Source organism: Anas platyrhynchos, chromosome 1, assembly GCF_047663525.1.
Source record: "Anas platyrhynchos isolate ZD024472 breed Pekin duck chromosome 1, IASCAAS_PekinDuck_T2T, whole genome shotgun sequence".
In the NCBI taxonomy this organism is placed as follows: domain Eukaryota; kingdom Metazoa; phylum Chordata; class Aves; order Anseriformes; family Anatidae; genus Anas; species Anas platyrhynchos.
In genome coordinates, this window is record NC_092587.1 from 83,218,860 (window position 1) to 83,239,817 (window position 20,958).

The 20,958-nt window shown below is 37.8% G+C and overlaps 1 protein-coding gene across 2 annotated transcripts in view; it reads left to right on the forward strand.

Annotated features, from left to right (window-relative positions):
* The window catches only part of MAN1A2 (mannosidase alpha class 1A member 2), a 135,598-nt gene that overhangs the window by 105,751 nt on the left and 8,889 nt on the right, over nucleotides 1-20,958 (forward strand). For both annotated transcript variants that reach the window (XM_021278243.4, XM_038180749.2), the window contains 3 exons: nucleotides 5,300-5,415; nucleotides 11,677-11,896; nucleotides 16,712-16,884. In XM_021278243.4, the coding sequence (XP_021133918.2) occupies nucleotides 5,300-5,415; nucleotides 11,677-11,896; nucleotides 16,712-16,884 (509 nt within the window). The remainder of the gene's footprint in view (nucleotides 1-5,299; nucleotides 5,416-11,676; nucleotides 11,897-16,711; nucleotides 16,885-20,958) is intronic.

Here is a 20,958-nt window from a genome sequence, read left to right on the forward strand (position 1 = left end):
CAAATTTCGAATTATTTGCTTGTTTTTATCTGTATATACTTAAAAATGCTCAGTCGGTGTTAGAGTTGCAAATGCATGAATTAAAAATATTGTTATAGTTGATTGTCTTCTCTGGCTGTTTGTGTTTATGTACTGGCAGAGGGTTGGACACATGAAATGCAGTTCTGCTCAGCTTTGTATGTCACCTTCTTCACTCTGCGTGAAGTAAATAAAGCATGAGCTTTATGAACGCAAAGGCAGTGCAGGAGGAGGTGCCTTGAGGTCAGGAAGGGGCAAGGCTGACTTTCAGCCTGCACTACTTTAACACAAAGCCTCACCTTAGGTGTTGGGACTGCGGTATCAGTTCTGCATGATGTTTTGTTTTTAAAACAGTGCTTGGCTTCTTTCTTTATTCCTGTGCATTGCCAGGAAATGACAATTGTACAATTAAAGCACAAAGCAGAGAGGGGTTAGCAAATCATGAACTGTTCTTAATTCACCTCATTAAGCTGCTGTTAACTGCTTAAAGCCATCTGTTTAAAAATAATTTACACATCTTAAGTTTGCTCTAGAGAGCAGGTAGACCTTCATTAGAGCAGGTTTTCTTATTAATGTTAACTTTAGGAGTCTTTAAGTTGTTGTGGAAAATATCTTACTGCTTACTGAACCAAACTTTCACAGTAAACAAAAGGAGATGAATTGTTCTTAACTTGGAGTCTGCTGTCATAACTGTATTCTTGGGAACCACTGCAGTTCATTTAGAAATTGTCTGGCTCAGAAGGAAGTTATTTACAGCCATTAGGTAGATCTGAATGTTAGAAAGAATGAGCTGAATAGATGCCTAGTATCTGTAGTATTTACTTTAGACTCAGGCTACCATTCCAAGAATTAATCCAGAAAAAGAATAACAGACAGTGCCTCAGAGGTAATAGAGGATGGGAAGGCCTGCGGTCCTGGCCCTGGAAAGCTATTTGAGGAAAAACAATTTTGTCTGTCCAGATTTATAAAGAAATAATGTCATTTACAAAGAACAAATCATACAAGAGTCACTGACTCTCCCTCCTATCCCAAGCTCAGATTGATTGTCATTTCAGAAGGATACCATGCACTCTCTTTTCTGACCTGCCATGTATTTCTGTGGTTTGCTGTGAAATGATTGTCCATTTTCTCTTCAGAGGAGGCTGCTTCAGCAGTGAGCTAATTGATTGCTGATATGAATAAAATCACTTCGAGTGAGACTAGCCTTAGAAGTACTAGATGATGTGAGAATTTAAAGGTCTTCCACTCAGTCTGTAGGAAAGAGGTGAATGTCATTTCTGGATTATTAGCTGAGACAGAAATAATACTTGACTAAATACGTCTTTTATTGGTAAATGCAAAGCTTATTAAAATACTGCTATGAAATTGAGTGTTGTTGTTTTATTTTTCAGTTGCATGCTGTTTGCTAAGATGGAAAATGCCAGTATTCTACAGGATGTAAATCTTTTGAACTGGGCAAAAATATTGCTATGACCTGTAAATATTTTGGTCCTTCTATTAAGATTTTATTTAGCTTTACCTGGCAAGGAGGAAGCCTGCAAACAGACTGATTGTGCAGGTTTGCACATACTTTCAGGTGTATAATAAACAAGGAAAAATGCGGTGCTTTTTGTGTTTGCTTTTGGCTGCAGTTGTTGAAGGAATTCTTTGCAACTGCACTTACTGTACCTTTTAATTTAAAATAAGACTTTCCAAGGAATCTTTGACTGGAATCCTTTCATGTTTGAAAAAATTCACCTGGGCCTAATCTTAAGAAAGTAAAATAAAATAAAAAGAAATAAAAAGGAGGGGGGCACAGGAAGGAATGAAAAAAATACCTTAATTTGTCTTCGATTGGAAGGAAGTAGTGTTCTAAAAATATAGAGTTGTCATTGAATAGAATATGTGGCTTCTGCCATACTGGATATGCCCTCATACTTCTGTTTCCTTTGCTATATTTGTCTTTATCTGCAAAGAATTTTCATTCAGGATTTCACTGTGAAATAGTTTTTCACAGTAAAAGCCTTTAAATGCTATGCAGCTGATTAAATAATTCTTATAGATCCAATTAATGAAAAATCAATTTCCAAATTTGCAAAATACTTATAAACATTTTAAACATAATACCTTCACAACTGTCTACTAAAGAGTAGCTAGTGCCAGGACCCTATTACAAACTTTATTATTCAAATCATAAGCTGTCCTTTTTCATTCTCTGGATTGACATGCAAGGTTAGGGTTGATTAAAAAACAAACAAACAAACAAAACAATTCAAAATATTCTATGCACAAGACATTCTTGAGCAAAACATTTTGAGCTGAGCTGAGCTGAATTAAATTTCCAAATCCATCTGATCTGTTTCTCAAACAGCAGGAGAATATGATAACCAACATAGACCTTATGGTGATAAGTCTGGGTAGGGAGCTGTGTTTATATGAGAGAAAAAGGTGTGTGATGACCCAAATCTACAATTTTTACCATTTATGGATTCATTAAGGGATTTTGAAAAATACTTTTTGGCATTTCCATACTAAGAGCAAGTCGTTCAAGTCCTGCAACCTGTCACAAAAAGTTGTTTAATTTTCAGCCATTTCTAGTGAGAGTACTTACACAAACTGCAGTGAATTCTGCTTTAACAACATCTTCTGACCCTAGAATACAACCTGAGGAAGATAGTGCCAGGGCTGCAGGTAATGCAGCTGTAGAAGTTGGAAATTTTGCTGTGCTTAAACCTTAGCTCAGCTGCTGTGGTTGCTTCCTTTTCAGTTCCAATCTTTTTCTGCTGTTTTTTTTGCAGATGAGAGAGGCCAGGTAAATATAGACAGCTGTATCTGGATACAGCAAGTTTCCTTGAAATATTGCTTCCTTCCCATGTGAAAGGTTTCCTGTGCTTTCTTCCTGCCCATGATGTCTTGTCATATGTGACCACAGAATGTATTTCTTTTCACCCTTTCCTGCTGCTGAAGAAATGGCACAGAATCAGTTTGCCCCTGACAGGTCTTTCCTGCGGTCCATCTGTGAAGGGCATCAGCTGGGTAGTGGCAGCACAGAGTTTAATGAGTGAGGAGCCTTGAAAACCGCTCGTACATCAGAGTTGGTGTGAAGTACGCAAAATGGCAATAAACAAAACAATACCGCAGAGAGTTGTGAGGCCCTTAGAACCTCTTAGCCTTACCATTTTTGCATCCCACTGGTTGAGTGGGAGGAAAATCTGCATCTGAGAGGCTTGCACAGCTCTGTTCTCTGAACACATGAAGAAGGTGCAAAAAAGGCTGCCTTGGAGGTGGCTCTGTGCTGTGTCCTGATGTGACTTGTTTCCATATTCCTTGTACTTTCATCTGAGACAAGAAGCAATGTGGAGGAGGAGAAGAGCTGCTGACAGGACACAAAGACAGTTCTCAAATGAGTGTCTGAAGAAGCAGAGGTGAAACAGGGAGTGTTCCTGATAGTTGACTTTGGAAATTCACCTGTACATGGATTTCTTATTTTAAGACATAAACCTTTCCCACTCATCTCTCTACTCTTGCATGCCCTGAACCCAGCTGGAGCTTCTACAAGAGGAATGCTGCTCAGAGACATTCAGCAGCCCTGTCCTGGCTGGGGACTGAGTGCATCTGTGAAGGAAACCTGGTGGAGTAGCAATGCTGGCAGCAGTCTCTGAAGTGATGGGAACTCAACTGAAGAGAAGGCAGCAGCTTAACAGAAGTAGTTTTAAGCTATATCTCTTGTGAAGACAGTCCTTGAGTAGTGCTGACGTGAGCTGTAACTTTGAAGTCTCGGGATGATTTATTTTTTTCTGAAAACCACAGACCCTTAGTTCTCATGTCGATGTAAGAATATAATTGTTCTTTGAAGATGTAATTTCTAGTCTTTGCATTTGTGGAAGAAAATGGCCTGAATGCCCTCTTACAGCTTAGAACTAGATAGCATATGAAAGTTCACTGCTCATAGTTAAATCACTGAATAGCTGGGTGTGAAAAGGCTCTCAGAGATACTGAGATATAAGAAAAGCATATGAAATTATTTCCGCCAAACTCAGAACCTGAAGACAAATGGAGAAGCTAAAGGCTTTCCATTTGTTTCTACATATGCCCTTGTAGGGCATAACAGTGCTTTACAAGAAGAAGGACCAGAAGGAGAGTTCTACCTTTTGTTCTACACCTTTATCCCAGACAGCCTGCAAATAATACCACCTTTCTGAGGAACATTAAAAAAAGAAATATTGTTTGTTTCGTTTTGTCTTTCACCCAGTAAAGGGAAGTTGTATGACTGTATCACAACTGTGCTTAGGTCACTGAATTTCTGTAATTGTGACCATATTGTTCTTAAACATTTCCTTATCCTATATTGAGCAGACTGACTGCTCTGGTGCCAGCAGAAGTTATGCACTTTTCTGGTTGGAATTGTGTATTAAATCTTGGAGGTCATATTACTTTTTGAATGAAGGGTATACTGAGGGAGTGCTTGCCATGGTTGGAACAGGAGGTCTAAAACTGAGTCAGGCCATCAGTAGGCTTTGTGTGATATGTGATAGTCACCCAGACAGCAAACATAGGTGCTTCTTAATGTCTGTCAGCACGGAATAGTGATGACAGTACTTGTGAAAGGCTACCTCTGCAAGAAAAAGAAAAGATGGCAAAAAGGAAATCTGTGCATTAGGAGGTCTGGCTTATGTGGTGCTGGACTGTAGTAGTCAAGCAGTCTGGCTACGGCACACAGTGTGGCTGCTCAGGCACAGTGGAACAGAGCAGGGCTTATGTTGTATACTATTTACTTCTCTTTCAAGTAGAGGAATTTAAATAAGAACATTTACTCTTGAGAAATTTATTGGTATGTTAAGTAAATGTCCTGTTCGAAATAAAAATCTCCTGGAAAGATTAAATTCCTTATAGTTGATGATGGTTTATAGCCAGCCACATGACCTAGTTGCATCCTGGATCCTGAGCTTTTATGGCTTTTTTGTACATACGTATGTATACACACACAACCCTAGTAGCAAAACAATTATGTTCTGTGGAATTAAGTAAAAACTTCAGTTAAATTAAATTTGTGATATGAGGGATAGCCTGTGTAGAATGGCAAGTAGTGAGCACGGAAAATTGCATTGTCTGCTGTGGCTATCCATGTCTGTGAAATAAGTTCAGAGGGGAGACAGTACAGCTTTGTCCTACTAAACGGGCTTAAAATAATTATAATTCTACAATGGCGTAACTTAAAAATGTGAGTTTATATTTTAAATTATATTTAAGGTGCTATTATGTAACATCTTCAATTTTTCTTTTGCCTCTTTCCTTCCTGCAGATCATACATCCGTGGGCGGGCTGGGAGACAGTTTTTATGAATATTTATTGAAAGCCTGGCTTATGTCAGACAAGATGGACACAGAAGCAAGGAAAATGTACGACGATGCAATTGAGGTGATTATAATTCATTGTGTTTTCTTGTACAGTGGAATTTAAGCATCTTTGATAACTGAAAAAAATCAGCAACACATAGAACTTGTTTTGATTATGTAAGTTTTAAGAAATCAAGTGATGAATAAGACTAGCTTTCATTTTAAGTAGTTTAAAAAGTATTATTTTGAAATATATGTGATGCAGATTATTGCACTAAAAATAACAGCTCATCCAAAATGTTATAAAGTAAAACTCCAAAGCATATTTTATTAGAAACAGCTCTAACAACTCTAAGATGTGCAGAATGGCCAAATTATTTTTATCCAGTGTTCAAAAACATTTGAGGAGTTGAAGTCCTGAATTGTTTTAATCTTCAAATTATTTTCTCAAGTGTTCAATGCTATATTCAATATTCATCTTGTGAAATGTAATCCATACCTATTCCTTGTTCTATAGGTTTTTTGTAATATGATCTTGCTTCCTCTCACAATTCAAGTAGTGTCTGCCCAAGCAGACCAGTAAAGGCAGTTCAGTGGGAGTTTTCGGGGCCTTTTTGTGGTGACTCTAAGCTTTATGTTGCCCAGCTGTTATTTCTTGAGTTTTCCCATACACAGCCATCTTTTGTCAGACTTACTTGTAGCCATATATACCCATGTGTCTAATCTACAGTTAAGAAGAGTAGAGAGTAATAAAGCTAGATTAAGTCTAGTTAGCTATGATGCCAACAGCAGCAGGGATTGTGTGATCTTGTCCGCATGCAAATTCATATTTGGTGTCAAACTTGTTCTGTGCTTTGTGCATGCCATGTTTCTTTCAACACAAGCTTTGAAAGCTTAGTTTTAGTGCAGGCAGTTTCCTGAAACAAAATCCTTGTTCTTGGAGTTCTGAAAATTCACATTTAAAAAAGTATATAATAAAATTCCAGTTCAAATTGTTTTGAAACTGTAATGTGTCTTATTTCTGACCTGAAATTGGCTAAGCTTTGGCTTTCAGCTACTTGATTTTTTCCCCTTATTTTAAAGGGCTATCAGCTATAATGTAGCTGGTTACTGACAAAGGTATGATGGGCATGCTCTTCTGAAACAGATACATGATTTCCTTTCACCTCACAACATAAAGCAGGCTTTGAATTATTTCTCAAGCTCTTTCCTAAGTATTTTCCAATGTTGTAAGTGTGTGGAGGCAAGAATTGGATATTTAGTTTCTGTAATGGTTCTACTAATGTGTCATCACCTGATTTCTTCTCAGCTTCTTGTCTTTGCCCAGCCAAGAGCTGTTTGCACTTTTAACCTTTGTATGACACTGTCATCCATTCTTCAGTTGATTTTACTCTGAAGCTGGTTATAGTATTTTTGATTTACTGCTTTCCTACTATTGTGATTTACATTTCCAATTCCTCAGTGTGCAACCTTATACTTATCTCTGCTAAAACATGATTGTTCAGGTGAAACCCATTTTATCACTTGCTCTGAATGAATTTACAGGGCTGACTTTTCCTTTATCATTATCTATAGCTCCATCAATTTTTGTGTCTTCTGCAATTTCTTTTTAGCATTTCTTCTCTTGCAGACTATCGGTAGATATGCTGCCTACCATTGATTAAAATACCCTTGCAAAATAGTGATTGGATGAAAAATTTTCACAATTTTTTATTTTATGTTGATCTGTTCTAGAAGGCCAGTTTTTAATCTGTTTCATATGTGCTGCCTTGATTTTTTTTAGGACTAATATTTTGTACAATACCAAGGACTATACTAATACTCCTCATGATATCAGCATGCAATTGTCAATCAAATGCTTAATTTTTTCAAGCTACATTACTAATTTTACATGGTTCTTTCATTAATCTTTTTAAATACTGTTACAGCATCAGTATTTCCCATTCCTTTTAAACTTTGTTAGCTTTCCAGTGTTTGCTTAAGTCAACAGTCAACTAGCATAAGTTCAAAGCAGTAGCTGAATTCCTTCAGTAGTCTTAGATGTAGTGTGTTGGGTCCTGTGGGTTTAAAAATGTTTTTTTAGCAGTTGGCATATGGTTACTCTTGAAATATTTTATTGTGATTCAAATTTATTATGGTGGGCACTTGAAAATTAGAGAATATAAACTTCCTCTTTGATTCTCTGCACTGTAAGCCCGATCTCAAATGTTTTGCATGGGCAAATCTCCATCCCTGGAGATACGGCAAAGCAAATTTGGTACTGGAGAAAAGGATGGTGGGGACAGGAGGGAGAAAGAGCTGAGCTGCTTCTGCTTCTCATGTGATATGACCTGTAGTGCATTGGAATGTTTCCTTTTTGGCTTGCTCTCAGACAACACCCACGTGCATTTGAGTTTGCATGAAACATACTGATTTACACATTTTGGAACATCCTTCTGGATCAGGGTTTGTGTTTATCCGAAGTCCTACTTGACACCGAAAGATATGTGCAAAGAATCAGAGTAGGATTTGTTTTACATAATTGCATATTGAATTTTAAATGAAAATCTCAAAATATTTCCAGAGCTCATTCCCTTACTGTTCTTTGATTGTTGCCCATATCATAGGTCTTCCTTCATAGCTGACAATTTTACTTTGATTTTCAAAATGTTGAGCAAAATCTTATTGTCATTTATGCAAGCAGAAGGGTGAAAGTGTAAAATAGATTCTTCCTACTCATAGTACAGAGCTGGAAATGTTCACAGCACCCACCAGACAAAAAGAAGGTATCTGTCCTGCCACACTTCACTCCCTTAGCTTATATAAAAGGGAAAGTAGAAGCTATACCACCACACCCTCCATCTCAAGTCTTGCAGTAGACAGTGGCATGCCATTAGGTACTAAGGAGATACTAATAGGAAGAAGGATGACAGCACCTGTTTTTCAGATGTTTTGATTCGCAATCCATGGCATATACAGCCTCAGTTTGCTGAGTGCTCTAATCTGTTAGATTTAGAAAATTGATCCATGTTCTTTGTTATTGCACAGCATTAGATAGCCAAAAGAAGGATCCAGCAGTGTTCAACTATCAGGATATAGCAAATACTGCTGCAAGACAGCTCAGAAAATGCAATTTTTGTGTAATCATTGAATCACAGAAAGTATGAACATCAAAGACAACATTGCATTCATATCTCAGACTATTATTTCTGGAATTTAAATACTAAAGAAACTTCTTCCATCAGTTAATCTAACATCTCTGATATGAAATAAGTTTTCTTTGGGAGCTTAAGTACGCATGTACAGTCTAGTGCATGTCATCATGGTCAAGCTGGATGCCGTTGCTTTACAGTACCTATTGGATTGCTCTGTGGCCCCAGCCATCCAACCCAGGGTACAAATGTCAAATATTTTCCAACTTTCTCAAGCTTTTCCTATCCACTAGGAGCAGTGCAATTTGTCAAGCAGTGTTCTTTGTCAATTACTCTAAATATTAATTTTCCTTTTTATTCAGTAGATTGTTGAATAGTGCAGTATATTAAGAGGTTTGCATTTATTTTCTTTTTGAGGATGCTTCCTTTGCTACTCTTTTAAGATGGTACTTAATTATTAACTAGCTAACAGAACTTGATTTTCAGATTTCAAATACTACTTCAAATACTCTATACATGAGACAGTCATGTTCAAGTTCAGAATGGACTCTGTTCAGAAGAGGGTTACATGGCAGCTACATGATGTTCTTCAGTCAAATTCTGAGAGGAAGTCTGGCTCTCCACGGCAATTGTGTTCCCCTGAAAATGCACCTGCAACCATTTACTCCTCAACAGTTACGAAATTGCTGAAAGATCAATTCAAAAAAATTTTGGAAAAAAAGTGTTCTTCCAGTAAATAAATAAACCAAACCCATTTAAGTCTTCTTGTTACTCATAGCAAAAAGTGGCTACCTCTAAAAAAACTCTAAGTTTTATGTGCCATATAGTCAAAAAAAATCTCATAGTCAAAAAAAATCTCATCAATTTTGTCCAAGATAACTGAATCAATGGAGCTAACACTATATTTTAATATCATCTTCAGTGGCATAATTTTCAGCAGCTCCAGTCTTTCCTATAGCAGTGCTTTCAAGACAAATGAGGCTTGTATAGTTAACTACATCAGGCGTCCCAGCAGTAGAAGCCACAGTATTGTAGTAGTCCTCAATATCAATTTGAATGATAGTCTCACAACCACTCTGGCAGCTGTCTAAGACTTAGTAGTTTCTTCTCTGTCAGTTATTACTACATTCTTTTCACTAGATCCTGCCACAAGCACACACTTCAGATCTGTCAGTGGTATTAGTGAAGAAGTGAAGCCAACGGGAATTCAGATCAGCGCTTGTCTTTCATTACTTTGAGAATACGTGGGCTCAACAGATTATAGTAGTGAACTTTACCATCTAAACGATGTCTCAGTCCTGAAGACAAGTAAGGAGCAGGGCCTGACTGATAACAGTAGTCATCTTCCTGCAATTTACTGGACTGGCTTTTGTCTGATGCATTCACTTTGACCATGTGGGGACTACAAGATCTGCACTGGCTGTATGGCTGAGGTGTAGATTCCCATCATTATAATCATTCAGAAAAGTTGCTGCAAGCACTGCAGCATCTGAAGTCAAGAAGATACTGAGAAAACAAAGTACACATACAACTATTTCCAATTAGTATTTATATTATCATCTTCCCCAGGCTCTTAATCCTAAGAATTCTTTTTTTTTTTTTTTTTCTGATAATAATTTCGATAATTCTGTTGTGCTTTTGTGTGTTTTGTTGTTGCTGCTTTTTTTTTCCTTTTTTTTTTCTTTTTTTTTGTTTGTTTTTCCATTGGGGTACAGTTGAAGAAAAATTTAGAAGACTGTCAGATGCTATTTCAGAATGTGGATGGAGGACTACTGTCAAATTTTGCTGGGTTCAGTACAGCTGCTTTGACAGCCTTGTAGTACTTCAGCACTGCCTTAACTTTTTTTTTTTTTTTTTTTTTTTTTTTTTAATTTGGAATATCTACTGTCACAGCTATTTCACTGTTCAGTTTTAAATCTGCAAACTGTATCTGCTGCCTCAGTCTGTGTGGTAACAACCTGTATGGCTAGCACTGGCTAGATATCAGTGATACAACTGTGTGAAGCAGACTTGACCTCCACATCGAAGATAATCACTGCAGTTGTATGCAAGATCCTGTGTGTGGTCTCAGTATATCACATTTCAGTGCAAAATACAGTTGTGCACCTTTAGGGTGTAATTTATTGTAGGCATCAGAAAAGTAGTGGAAAGGAGTAAATGTTCACTTCTGTAGTAGATCTTGGAGATGGGAGGGAGAGTAGTAAATGCCTTTTTAATGGCACTTTAATCCTTCAACTCTAATCAGCCTTGGAGTACTCTGACCAGTACTTTCATGCACTTTAAAGGAAGTTGTGAACCCAGCAGATGGTTATGTGTGGAAGTACAAAAGAAATTTCTGGAAAGAAGGTAGGAAAAATGTCTCCATGGTAAAAAAAATAATTACAGTGGACTCAGACTGTCATGTAACTAGAAACTTGTTACAAGAAAAAAGGTATAATGTTAAAGAGAATAAGTACTGCAGTAGATGATAGAGATTATCACCCTCTTTGAAAGAGGCTTAAGTAAATGTGTTTTTCCATGTATTTTGCAAACTTTGGAAAGTTACTGTTCTCCAAACAGTACCAAAAGAGTACCGTTTTATAAATCACAATAAGCAATGTATATTGATACAAATGTGCAAAGAAAAAACAGCTGTTTTAAAGTAGTGCTTAAAGTAGTGCAAAAAATAGTGCTTTTTGTGAACACCTATTCTAACCCTCACCCATTCTTTACCTGTTTGCAATCAGAAGGCTGCTGTGGAGAAGCTAAAAGGTGGCTGGAGGATTCCTGTTACTTTCTGTTAAAGGCTGACTGAGAGTACAAGTGGTTCATTTACGTATATTGCTGACCAAAAGCATCCAATTTGGATGTGTTTTCTGAGTACACACAGAATTCACAGTAGAACATTTATTTACTTCTCAGAGCTAACAGGTAGACAAACAGCCATGTGAGCCATAAAACGTGATGAATTCTCAGATAAAATTGCAGTGTCATCTGTGTTTTGACTTTCCTGTGGCTGGTCTCAATAGCATCGTTTAGTAAGTAGGGTATTTTTTGATGTTCATTGAAATTGTATTCTTACAGCTGTTTGTTCCTGTAGTGCTCAGAAGTGAGTTTGGCAAAAGAAAAACATATTTACTTTTTGAAAACAGTATTTTATTCTTTAAAGTAGTGTTAGTATGTAAAACTTGCATTTAAAACAGTTTTTGAAAGTTCTCTTAATCTTCTTGTAGGCCATAGAAAAACATCTCATCAGAAAGTCCAATGGAGGACTGACCTTCATTGGGGAGTGGAAGAATGGGCACCTTGAAAGAAAGATGGGCCATTTGACCTGTTTTGCAGGGGGAATGTTTGCCCTTGGAGCAGATGGTTCCAGAGATGACAAAGCTGGACATTACTTGCAGCTTGGAGCTGAAATTGCACATACTTGTCATGAATCATATGACAGAACAAGTAAGATGCATTATTAATCTAGTTATTTCAGTAGTTGAAATGCAGAAATTATTGAAGTTGTTTTTAAGACTTGTTATGGACCTGTTCCTTGTCTAATATTGTTTTTAATACCAATGTAATTTTCTTAACATCCATGTGTTTACTCTGATCTCCACCATGGTAAGTAAATGCAAAAACCAGACTTTTTATAGTTCTCTCCTGCATGTTTATCCCTATCTTTGCATCAGTTGGCAAAGATATGCTATGTGGGTGCAGGGAGGAAGGAGTATGTGTGAACTCTTGTCCTCCCAGATATGTAGGGCAGTTTCTCATTTCATACATACCATTTTTACAGTTACGTAGGATGAGAAATTTGTAAATGCCCTTTTTTTTTTGTTTTGTTTTAGTAGTAGTACATTATGGGTAAGTACAATTAAACATGAGAGGATGGAGATTACTAAATTGTGAGATGGCCAAAGACCTGACTAAGGAGGAGGCAGTGTCACCATTGGGCTGGATATTTCTCCGTTAAGTCTTTTGGACCAGATTTCATTTTGTCTTAAATAGTGTCCTTGAGGCATAAAGTTGGATTGTGCTGATTGTTCTTGCTGTGGCCAAAAAGTCAAAAGAAACAGTTAAAACAGAAGAGTCTCAGAATAAGGAACAGGAAGACCTTGAGGACTGACCGTCAGAAAGAAAAAGTTACTGCAAAAAGGCGGGGGCTTGTTCTGTAAACAGGAAGTTGAAAAATGCCAGTGCAACCCTAGTCTGTATCAGGTAAAGAATTTTCTAAAGAGATAAGTGAACATTAACACTGTGTTAGAAGACATGTATAATTTGTCATCCAGAATACTCTGTACAAATCTGAATTTTGAAGCAGAAAGAATGCAGAGAATGACCAACAGAATGATGAGAGTGACACAGAGCTTTCATTTTACAGTAGGAAAATAAGAGACATTGGCCTGCTCATATGAGAAAAATAATAACCAAGAAGGGAATACATTTGTTGTCATATCAAGGGATAAACACTGAAAAGAAATAGAGCTATTTTAAGACACAAGCAACACAATTATACCAAGAACAAGAATTGTATGCTCACCATGAATGAATGTAGGCTAGAAATTGTAAATGGCCTTGTGGGTCCATCACAGAAGCTTCTGAAATATCTTGCTAGAAGAAGTAATGGGAACTAAAACTCCAAGGAGTTTTAAGATGTGAATTCATGTATTTATTCACAAGGATTACATAGTGTCATTGTATCATCACTTGTAATTTTAACAAATGCAATTTGATAGTTAGGAGAGATACTTTAATCGGTGTAGTAATAGCGTAAAGAAAAAGAAAAAAAATACATGAGTAGGCTTAAGCCTACAGCCTATTGCATCTACCTGTCTTGCTGGGTCAAAGAAAGTTTCAGTCTCAGCCCACAGGGTTCTGTCTCTGCCTTATTACATAACACTGTTAGTTGGCAATTGCTGCTATTTTAGTCAGGATTAATCAATGTGAAGATGCATTTTTTTCATAGGAGCAGATGTGGAGGAAGGATGAGACCCCATTTTGGAGTTAAAAAGATTATTTACACTCATACGTATACTCAGTTCTGGTTGGTGATAGAGGAGAACATTCCATCTACACAGAGAAGAGGACTTCTGTCTCTTGATTTCAGGGATGCCTTATTCCACTTCTCAGTCAAAACATACAACAGGAAATAGTTATACTTTGTGGTAGATGTAGACCAATTCCAGTTCAAAAGTCAGTTTCTTGACCTTTGTACAGATCTGAGTTTTTTCACATGGAACCTGGCCATCATAGTAACCCAACTCCAGTAAAAGTGTTTTCTTTTATTGCCCTTGGGGACTGATTATTAAAAAACTGGTTAATCATTTCCTTCAAGTTAGCTTTGGGCAGTTAAACTATGTTGAGACCCTGCTATTTTTTGGGACCAAATCTGAAGTCACTTGCAGACCTACCCCTAGAGAAAAATTTGCTGTCCTATGCATGTTGCATTTTCAAGTTGAGTGCAGGTCTCTTTGTCCAAATATAAGGTGGTCTGTCTACATGACAGCCTTCTCCTACATGGCTTAATGTTACTACAACCTTTGTATTGTCTTTCCCACCAGATTGCATTCTCTTAGCACTTAAGTTACCCTTTTCATCTCTCACAATGCTGTCTGCTCCACAGTGCTGATTAGTACAGAGGAGTTGGAAAGTCTGTGCAGCTTTTTCTGTTGTACTTCCGTGGACATCATTTCCCAATGACAATTATGATCTCATGTAATCAACGATGGGCTTATGCAGGGGCTCAGTCACTCCGAAAATCTGATTCACCTGTCAAGGTTCTGCAGGAATATCTGGGGGAAGACTTAAGACTCCTGAGTTGTAGCCTGTAAAATTGACTGGGACTATCTTGAGAAGCTCAGGCTCTTGCTATGGCTCTAGGAAAATCCCTGTAGATTCTGTTCAAGCTGAGGATCAATCTAGCAGTCCTTGTGGGATGCCTTTCTAATTCACCAGCTGGAGGAAGGTGATGGTCTTTGGAAGATACAGCCATGATTCTGATCTGCCTCTGAGTCAGTAATACTTCCTGAGTCCACATACTCTTGTGATGTGTAATCCACACATGCCTGTTTCATAACTACTATGCTTTTGTTCTGTAGTATAACCTATTGATGGATTATTGCTGCAGTCCTCCTGTATCTCCCATCCTTTGACAAGAGATTTTGAGATTTTTCTGCAGTGATGTATGCAGTTTGAAGAGAAGATAGTGAGAATTAAAGATGCAAGACATGCTTTGATCTGTATGGGCATGTACTGGCACAACACAAGGGGTCATAATGCTGTCAATGGGCTTTGGTAAGGCTAAAATTTTCACTAATTCATGCTGCTAGGTTTGTCAAAGTTTAAGCTTGTGTGTGGACTGCACACCTTGAAGTATTCTGGTTACTGGGGATTAGTTCTGTTTTACATGCTTGTACCATTGAGAGACATGGCAAAGGCATAGAATAACTAGTAACATGGAAGCCATAAATGGTAGTGAAAAAAAGATGTTCAATGAAACAAAAGGAACAGAAATACCACTAAGAAATCAAACTGAATAATTTACTTTCCTAGGTATTGTAGAGGTTAAATTAATAATAACTTGTATAGGTGGCAGAGAGTGATGATTTACAGCACACAGTATGTTAGAAAAATATACCATCACTTATACATAAGAATTTTCTCACCCATTAGCTAATAGTTCATAAAGTATTGATTACAGAGTGGTTATTTTATGATGAAGCTTCTTGCACGTATTTAAAGTTTCTGACAAGACCTCCTCTCAGACTCTGGGTATAGCAGTAGGTGTTCTTTTAAGTGTGACAGCACCAATGCAGAATAAATCCAATGAATAAGATTTCAGCTGAGACAGTGTTAAGATATGACCAGATGCTGTCTCTGTCCCAAGACTCACAGAAGGCAGCTAAACATGGAATAATGATTACTTGTTTTTATAAGAAGTGTAAAATAACAATGTACCTTGATGGAATTGTTCAGAAAGTCTCAAACAAAAGTATCTTGAAGAATTTATGTAGTCCCAAAACTGAGACTGTAGCTCCCATCCCTGGGCCCAGCCATCCAGCCAGTTTTTAACCCAGCAAAGAGTGTGCCAGTCCAAGCCATGGGCTGCCAGCTTCTCCAGGAGAAGACTGTGTCAAAGGCTTTGCTGAAGTCTAGGTAGACTACATCAAATGCCTTCCCCTCATCCACCAGGCAGGTCACCCAGTCATAGAAGGAGATTATGTTGTTTGGGCAGGACTTGCCTTTCATGAACCCATACTCACTGGGCCTGATCCCATGGTTGTTTTGCACATGTTGCGTGATTGCACTCAAGTTGATCTGTTCCATAATTTTTCCCTGGCACTGAGGTCAGGCTGACAGGCCTGTAGTTCCCCAGATTCTCCTTATGAGCCTTCTTATAGATGGGCATCACATTAGCAAGTCTACACTCATCTGGTCCTCTCTGACCATGACTTCTGATAGAAAGCGGCTCAGCAATCGCGTCTGCCACCTCCCCTCCCTCAGCACCCTTGGGTGGATCCCATCTAGCTCCATGGACTTGTGGCAGTCCAGGTTGTAGCTGTGTAATTAAAAATGCGTAGAGCTGCAACTTCATAGTATGGGAAGTATTTCTAAAGGTACATCCTTTTTAAACAAGTAGTCCTACAGATGCTGACACAGTACTATTACATCTTCCTTTAAGGACAGAAATGGCAAATCTCTTAGTTCAGAGATTCATTTTCAGGTGTGACTAGGTTTACATTGACTTATTTGAAACCCTTTACTTGAGGATCGCATTTTGAAGCACATCAGTTATGGTGGTGTGACAGCACTTCCCTACACCAAGCGAATTTGAATAAGATGCCAGTTATATGTGATGGTGACACCTGTTTTTGTTCTAAGATCTTATCCAGCTGTGCTGGGTGGGATCAAAGAACATTAAAACCTCTGGTGACCCTTTTTGTTTCTTTTGCTTATGAAGAACTAATGTCAGCCACTTTAATTTTATCCTATAATTGAATGTATTAATGTGTTTATATTCTCAGTGATTCATTAGTTTTCAGGAGGATTACTCTACTCTTGTCAAGATAGGTATTTTTCTCACAGGAATTGGATAAATTATTCATAAGAAAAATTAAAGGCCTCAACAATAGGAAATATTTATGAGTCTGCTTAAAGACAAGCTCGTTTCTGCTTCTCTCACATGCTTGGGATGTAGCAGACTCCTATCCACCCTTCCTGCAAAGATTTATAAGGAATACATTTCTTTCTCTCTCTTCTTTTTTCCTTTCTCTGCAGCATTAAAGCTGGGTCCAGAAGCATTCAAATTTGATGGTGGTGTAGAGGCGGTGGCGGTGCGGCAGAACGAGAAGTACTACATCCTAAGACCAGAGGTGATTGAGACCTACTGGTATATGTGGAGATTCACCCACGATCCCAAGTACAGGCAGTGGGGCTGGGAGGCAACACAGGTAACTGTATTAATTATCTGTCACTAAATTAATTCAACCTTATTTTCCTTTTGTAGCCACTTTCATCCAGTGGTACTGATATCCAGAAACACTTCAAGTGGTAATTGATTTTTACGGGTTCCAGTAAATCAGGGTGTATATGGAGGTGCATGGTGTTGTCCCTGTTTTGCAAATGCCAAAAGAGCTTCACAGATGAGACACATTCAGCATTATATATCTGATGAATTTTAGGTCTGAAATTAGAATCCATTGGTCATGACTTCTACTGTGATCAGTGGTCCACAGCCCCCAGGAGAGGTAATTTATCCTGGGAAATGAAAGCATATTATATATAACTTCATTAAATACATGTTAGCACTTTGTTTAGATTAAAAGACACTGCTGTCCTTAAGATTTCTTCTTGGTCTGTTATTAAAACTCAAGTGGTAGCACAGCTGTTTTCAGACAGTTTGTAGATCAGATAGCATATACATGTGGGTAGATATCATGGCTTTTTCTTATTGTAGTTGTCTGAATGGAAGGAAATAAAATTGCCAGTCAATTTAAATTTACTCAATTATAATGAAAAAATACAGCATCACAAGAAGTAGACCATAAAGTGAATAAGCAATGGCACATAAGGCAGAACTTAAAAACGGTTGCTAAGGTAATTCAGAGATTGTTGCTCCCTTATATGCCTGCTTCACTGAGTTTAAATCTGGTCAATGTATATCTTAAACAAATGCCTGAGCGTGAAAATGCTCTTGAGTCTCTCTTATTGGAAATGCTTATACTGTTCTACACAAACTGGGATTCACTAAAAATCCTAATCTCTGTGCATGTAGCCTTCCCTCATTCATCCTTTGCACATAGATATCTGAGAGTTATAGCCTGTAAGCTAGCTATGAATAACTGGGCTTCATTTTCAAATTAAAATGTAATATTCTAATCATAAAAATTATTTGTAATCTCCAAAGGTTTCTCATTTTGAATGCTTCTTAGAACTGAACTGCGAGTCTTTTCTGGTCTCTTGTTTCTCACTGGTTCCACCTGCTGGTCTCTACCGGGGTCATGCAAAGCTAATTCACTTCGAGCAGTTTTCTGGTCCTCTTCAAGATCTGAGTGGACAGTGGACTACTGCAGCTCCTCCACTTTCCTACTATAGTTCCATCAGTCTTTGGAAACAGCTCAAATCCAGTTTCAGAGATCAGAATAAACAATAAAGATAAAAGAAACTAATGAAGTATTTTGACTACAGCCAGGCAGATGAGGGAAGAACCAAGGAAGAGAAGAATCAAGAGCCCAGAGAAATATTTTTCTGCAGGTCAAAACCAGTTTAGCTCAAGGGGCAAGAAACACAGAAAAAGTACTTGGAGCAAGAGGAGATCTGTTGGCAAGTCTGTATTCACAAGGCCAAAGACAGTTAAGGAAGGTTCAGGATATTTTAACTCAGCTCATCCCTGTCCTTCCTCAGTACAGTTACAATAATGTAGAAGAATCCTAATATTTTAAGATTCTTTCTTAGTTTTGGTTAGGTTTTGCTTTGTAGACTGTTTTGTTAAAACCAACATCATGTTGTTCTGCAGAGAGGTTCCACATTTGTCAGATTTGTATTCCAGAATCCATTGCCGTTATCTGTAAAACATCAAACATTGAGTCATATCTTCCCTTCTGCTTGAACTAAAAATGTTTCTAATATGACAAATAAATTGATTTAGTAACCTACTCCTTGCCAGTGTGTGTGCAACAAATGCCTGCCGATCTAACACCAGCTCCTGTTAGAAGCTCTGGCTGGGTGATCTGAGATGGGATTAAAGCATTTATATTAGGTTAAAGAATGCAAATGCAAATTTTTCAGGCCACACCCTCTATCTCAATCACAATGCAAAGCATGTTTTTGGATTGCATTCATTCAGTTTTCTCCATCTGCCTTCATATCTTGGCTCCCCCTAGTGCTTTCAAACCAAACCCTTCCTCCCTCCTCCCCTGTCCTCAGTTTTCTATTTGTACTGGGCTAGGATTTTATTTTATCCCACATCACCTCCATTGAAGTTGTGTAAATTAAGCACCCCACGTGCTTAACTGCATCTGTCCTTACAGAGTGTATTTTTCTGCTTACTTATTCAACAAAGCTTTTTGCTCCCCAGAATTTTTTATTCCCTACATGTACATAGTAAGTTCTTATGTTTAGTCCTCACACCTACTCGCTACTTTCCCTTCTTCTCTGACACATGCATTTCCGGCTGTGCTTATTCCTCCATTTATAAATAGGGAATTACCTCATATAACACGTAGGATGTGCTATTTTGTAACAGACTGTATTCACTTTCCTGATGCTTTTTGACCACTGAAATGTACTTTGAAATCTGTAGTACAGACTTTTCATGATGAATGGTATTTTCTTCATCAGAATTCTAATAGATCCATGACACTTCAGGGGAAAAATAATTTTGTTTCAGAATTTGAAATGGTCTTTTATTATTTTTTTTTTTTAGCATTGAACCTAATGTTTGATGACTGATTTCTTGGTGGTCTCCCTTGTTTGCTTCTTTGAAAGATGATGAAAAGGTCCCTACCCAAATGGATTTGAGTTAGTTCACCAATATGTTAGAAGCCTGTTTCTCTCATTGTAAAAACTCTTCAGAGTTGGTCCAGAGTACACTTTAGAACTGCCTGGCTTTTTTTAGGTTTACCCCATTACTCAGGTTTATTAGTACTCCCAGCCCAGATCTCTTCCTGCTTTTTATCAGTGGGAATTGCACAAAAGACTGTATTTTGTGTGTTTACATATTTTCGAACTGTCTTTTCATTATCTATTTCTCTGACAGCTTCTTATTGACTTTTTATTTCACTAATGACAGCTTCTTATTGGCTTTTATTATCTATGTATTTGGACCGAATTTGGGCATTTTAGTACTAATGTGGTTTTGCCAAGGCCTGCTTTGTCATCTCTTCATCCAGTGGAAGTTGGATCTAGATTCTAACAGCAATCCGGAATCACTGGAACTGTGTCTCTATCTCTTCACTAATAAAAAGGCTAATTCTCCCTAATACTAGCACTGTAGGCAAAATTGATCCCAATTGTACTGGGCCAGCCAAAGTGGATGATGGTATGCTGGGTATTTGCATGAACTTTTACTGAAATATGTGTGCAAGATATCCGGAGTAAATACAGAAGATGACTAAAATCCTTTTTAGGCTAGTAATTTGAAACCAGTAAGAGCCACCGCCTCACAACAGACATGTAAAGCCAATTAGTAATCTAAGCTGTATGAGTAAATGTCTTTGCTGAGGACTTACCTGTCTGTCTCAACAGGGTTGTACCAGGGAGGTAGTGGAGTTCATTTGCAGTTCTTACTTACAGTGAAAGAAATATATAAGATCTCAAGTTTGGGCTAACTTAAAAGGCAGACTGAGGATGAACAGTAAGTTGGGATGAAAGATCTATAGGTCTCTACTTAGTGAAGCGAAGTTGACAGAAAACAGCCAGGCATAAGACAATAGGCAAAGGTGCTGCTGGTAGTGGAAAGGCTGGAGGTGTTAGAGAATGAAACATAGATTTGCAATTCAGGGTTTGGAAGCTGTGAGTACCACAGGAGTGTTTTGGGAGGTAAGCTGATGAAAAACTTGGCAGAGTTCTGGGAACATGTTAGCACAGTAAAGAAGAGTCACACATGCAACCACAGTTCCTCTGAGGGAATTAGGATCTTATCTAGAGGCAACTACAATTTTACTTCAAAAGAACCTAGATCCACTCTGACCTCCTTGTATGTCACAGGCCCCAAGATTTCATTTTGAATCATTTTTGAGCCCAGAGTTAAGTATTTAGCAAGAGTACAATATTACATATTTTTCTTTTCTACTCTTGATTTGGATAAGGGGAAGTGGAAAATCCACTTCCTTTGGTAGTTTGTTCCATTATTTAATTAGTTGTACTGTTAAAAATATCTGTTTTATTTCCCATTTGAATTTATATAGTTCCAGTTGTCAACCATTGGATTTTCCTATGACTTCCTCTACCGTATTAAAACGTGTTTTATTACCCCATGTTTTCTTTCCAGAATTATCACAGATTGTAACAAACCTACTACTGGG